At 47.2% G+C, this 3,747-nt stretch overlaps 2 protein-coding genes across 11 annotated transcripts in view; both read left to right on the top strand.

Moving 5' to 3' along the window:
- Positions 1-3,747, top strand: part of LOC109480078 — a 30,124-nt gene that overhangs the window by 15,424 nt on the left and 10,953 nt on the right. The gene's annotated exons all lie outside the window — the stretch shown is intronic.
- On the top strand, positions 1,836-2,228 carry LOC109479739 (cytochrome P450 1B1-like). Its single transcript, XM_019781729.1, has one exon. The coding sequence runs from the start codon at positions 1,836-1,838 to the stop codon at positions 2,226-2,228; it is 393 nt and encodes a 130-aa protein (XP_019637288.1).

Here is a 3,747-nt window from a genome sequence, read left to right as displayed (position 1 = left end):
GGGCATAATGTATGCATTCTGCATTTGTTAGCATATGGTCTTGTCCAGTTTGTACTTCGGCATTTGGCATTTGCTTACTACTAGTCACGCCATCACAGGTATGCGACGCGCGTCGTGGTATGTTGTGTTCAAATAAATCACGTGCTTATTGGATCAAGGAGGTAACCTACTTGATTGGGTTAATTTACATTTTACTACGGTGTTTGGCGTGGCTTTGTTTGGGAGTTGGTGGGTGGCGTGGGTTGTCGACATGGCCAGCGCGCAGTCCCGTGTTGAACCACGCCCTTTTTACCTGAGATATTTGTGTAAGGCAACCACGAAGACACCCGATCGGGGATCACTGAGACGAAAATATACATGACTCGTGTTGAGGGTTCAAAAGAATGTCAAACGACAAATGGACAGGAATGCTGCCACTGGTTCTCGACCTCCTGAAACTTCCACAAAATTCGACATTTCTTCAAGCATCTTTACGAAAAACAAACTCTTAAGCTTCGACGACGTCCACTCGTTGTGTTTGAAACTAGTAAATCTTTCCATAATATGATTACTATGCCTATTTCTGTTTTTGTTTCTTCATTTGTCTGCGGCCTGTCATGTACTTCCGGGAGACTGATGATGGTTACGTAACGGACTGTGCAATGCCCACTATCTTACACACGAGCTGGTACACGCGTGCACTGAACATTCATCACATCTACTGACCTACATTGTAAATCACAACTATTCACTCGCTGTAATGACATGATCTCCAAGCAGATCTTAAAATCTTAACCAACTGGCGAAGCAGTATCCAGGAGGCAGTTACATTGGATACTGTCTGGCCTACTGGATTCTGTCTCCTCAGTTGGTTAAGATTTTGCCCCTCACCATCGATAGATCTACTTGGAAATTAGTTTATGACATGCGTGCCCGGGCTATGGGTGTACAAAGCTCTTCGGTTTATTTTTAGGCTGAGAAAACAGCACGTGTGCAACCATGCCGGTAGACTGTCCCAGGAAACCAGGCAAGAGAGAAAGACCGACTAATCCTGTTATATCATCAACATTTCAATGGAGTTTTGATGATCTGTCTGCCCACCACAAACGTCGTGGCAAACTGGAGTAGTTATATATAGGTGTCGAATATTTGTCTTACAAATGTAAACAAGGTAATCGGAACGTTCGAACGTTAGCCCCGTACGCTTAAGTGTGCTTGCAAGCGTCGTGATCTTTTATGCATTTTCTTCCAATCTAACAAAGCTTGAATGAAAGTAGGGAAGTGACTGTCCCACTTCTCGGTACTGTCCATGGGAGCAAAGGAATCCGGTATTGTCGCTATCTATATGGTTGCTAAGTGTTTTCAACCGGCGATAATGAAATGCTATTTACAAACATTTGCACGTCCGGTTGGGGTCAATGACATCGCCAGTTGCGCTCCCCTTTCTGTCCCACAGTCATTTAGCTTGCATAAGTTGTTTAGACGAGTTCTGGGCGTTTTCTCAGTTTCACAAGGACCACATGGTGCTAATGTACGTCACCTGGTAACTTAATGTGCAGGTTCGAGAGTTATCTATGTGTATGCCTAGGCAGAGAGTCGGGGTTACGGGCGGATAGGTGGGGTTGTGCTGGGAGCGAAATGTAATCAGGCTAAGAGAGGTCGTTCCCCGATCGGTGAGGTCACTGACACCCGGGATCTGGCACTCATGGCAACCTGCTCGCTGATTGGACGATGACCTGTTTTCTTTAAGTGAGGCGGGACCTTTGTCGATTATAAAAGGCCTGGTAGGTGGGTTATCAGCTTCATTCACCTGACTGTCGTCCACAGCTTGTTCGAAAGCTACAACGGCGTCCGAGATGATTCAGCCCAAGACTCTGACGGCGGGGATAACGGAGCGGGTGTTCCTGACTCCCGAGCCGACCTCGCTCGTCCTGCTCCTGGCCACTCTCGTCCTGATGCTGCGGTACCTGACGGGCCGCTCCCCCGGCAGGCTGCCCCCCGTCTTGCCCAACGCCTGGCCCATCCTGGGCCACTTGCCCTCATTAGGACTCAGGGCAGACCTTGGCTTTCAGAGGTTGGGAAAGAAGCACGGGGACATCTTCCAAGCCCAGCTCGGCACGAGGAACGTCGTGGTTCTGAACAGCTACCAGGCACTGAAGGACGGCTACATCGACGGTGGCGACGCCTACAACGACAGGCCTGACTTCTACGCATATCAGCTTTTCTCTGACGGTGGGAAAGGTGGGTAGTAACCATTCTTTTTAAATCTGACTCACAGTTCCCTTCTGCTGTATAACGTAATTTTCTTCCACATGTGTCGATTGAGAGCAAATTATATCAGTCGCTCTCGGGAGTTAACAGATTGACAAGGTGCGCGTCTAGGCTTCTAGGTGGTCCCTTCGGCCTTATCGGGCTCGCCCAAACAACAGAAGGCGTTTGTTTGAATTCTGACTGCAGCATGTCTATATCTAAAGGGGTTCGCTGTTTTTCCTTTGCCTAGTAATACATCTCCGACAATCCACACGTGGGGCAATTTTTTACAGACGCAAGTCAGTGCATCTCAAAACCTGGCAACAGCTGATTAGGACGTTTTTCATTTTTTGTAGTTTTTCCAGAGTGTTGTGTCGTTCGGTGGCACATGAAAGTTAATGCATGTTCACGTTCACTGTCACCACCTCGAGGTCAGCTGTGGCTATTTCTGTCAGGAGTTATCTTCGGCACGGCCTTTGATCTGTACACCTGGCTGGAAATAGCGTTACCCTGCTATAAATAGGCCTTATAGTGTTCCGCGGCTTAGTTGCATGAAAACAACACGCCTGTCTGAGATGTTGGCAGTCAGCCATGTGGGAGTCTTTACATGTGCGTTCTACCTGGTTGCACCAAACCTGCCCAGTATTCCGAGGGCGGACGTGTCTGCTTGTAAGGTCGCCTGTTGAGTAAATCAGTGCGGCCCAGTTTCGTGATAAGACTCATAACCATTAACCTTTCTTTATTGTCTCCGAGACAACAAGTCTAGCCAGAGTACAGGTAGTACACTTTACGGGAACTCGGTGAAGTTGTCGGTTGTCCCTTTACAAATGACGGCGCCTTTGCCATGCACGATCGTGTCAGAATCAGCGCATTACCAGGCAGTGCACGATCTGGTGTCATTCCGCCGCTCATCTGATAGTCACACGGCCCGTGTTACCGCTCCGGGCACAGACCTCAAACACTGACCGGCATGACGATTCCAGGACATTAACCTGTTTACACGTCCCAAGATAAGCAAGGGAAAGCAAATAGTGGACCTAAAAATAGCCTTATCTCACCCAACAGAACAAAGGTGAAATAGCTCCATCGGCCTTGATTAGGGTAGAAAACAACCTGTCTATCTGTCTGTGGTTACTGTTACAGTAGTAAATTTGGTTATGGTAGCCTCTCTCACTTGGTATACTACAAGCCCTCAACAATCTGTGTGGACAAATATTCATTGTGTAGTCACTTGAAGTCACTTATTGAATGTGAAAGAGTTGATTAAGAAGCAAAAAAACTTTTAATGTGTGATCGCGTACATTTTTGTTAGCTGGTGTGTTACGCCGAAGGGCGGTTACACCGGCTATATATACAGATACGTATACAGATACAGGAAACAAGCCACGTTCTTCCCTTTCTCCACCACCCATGCTTGTTTTACTAGTAATGTCAGTGACCCTTTTATCTCAATTTTGCCTTTAAAGATATAGATCCTTCGTGTAAACCCCTTGCCAAAAATGCTGACACTTACCTGAC

This window comes from Branchiostoma belcheri, unplaced genomic scaffold, assembly GCF_001625305.1.
Source record: "Branchiostoma belcheri isolate BF01 breed outbred unplaced genomic scaffold, Haploidv18h27 scaffold5, whole genome shotgun sequence".
NCBI classification, from domain to species: domain Eukaryota; kingdom Metazoa; phylum Chordata; class Leptocardii; order Amphioxiformes; family Branchiostomatidae; genus Branchiostoma; species Branchiostoma belcheri.
This window is presented reverse-complemented; position numbering and strand designations above follow the sequence as displayed.

Coding starts and splice junctions, on each gene's coding strand:
- LOC109479739 (XM_019781729.1), top strand. CDS start 1,836: ATGATTCAGCCCAAGACTCTGACGGCGGGGATAACGGAGCGGGTGTTC.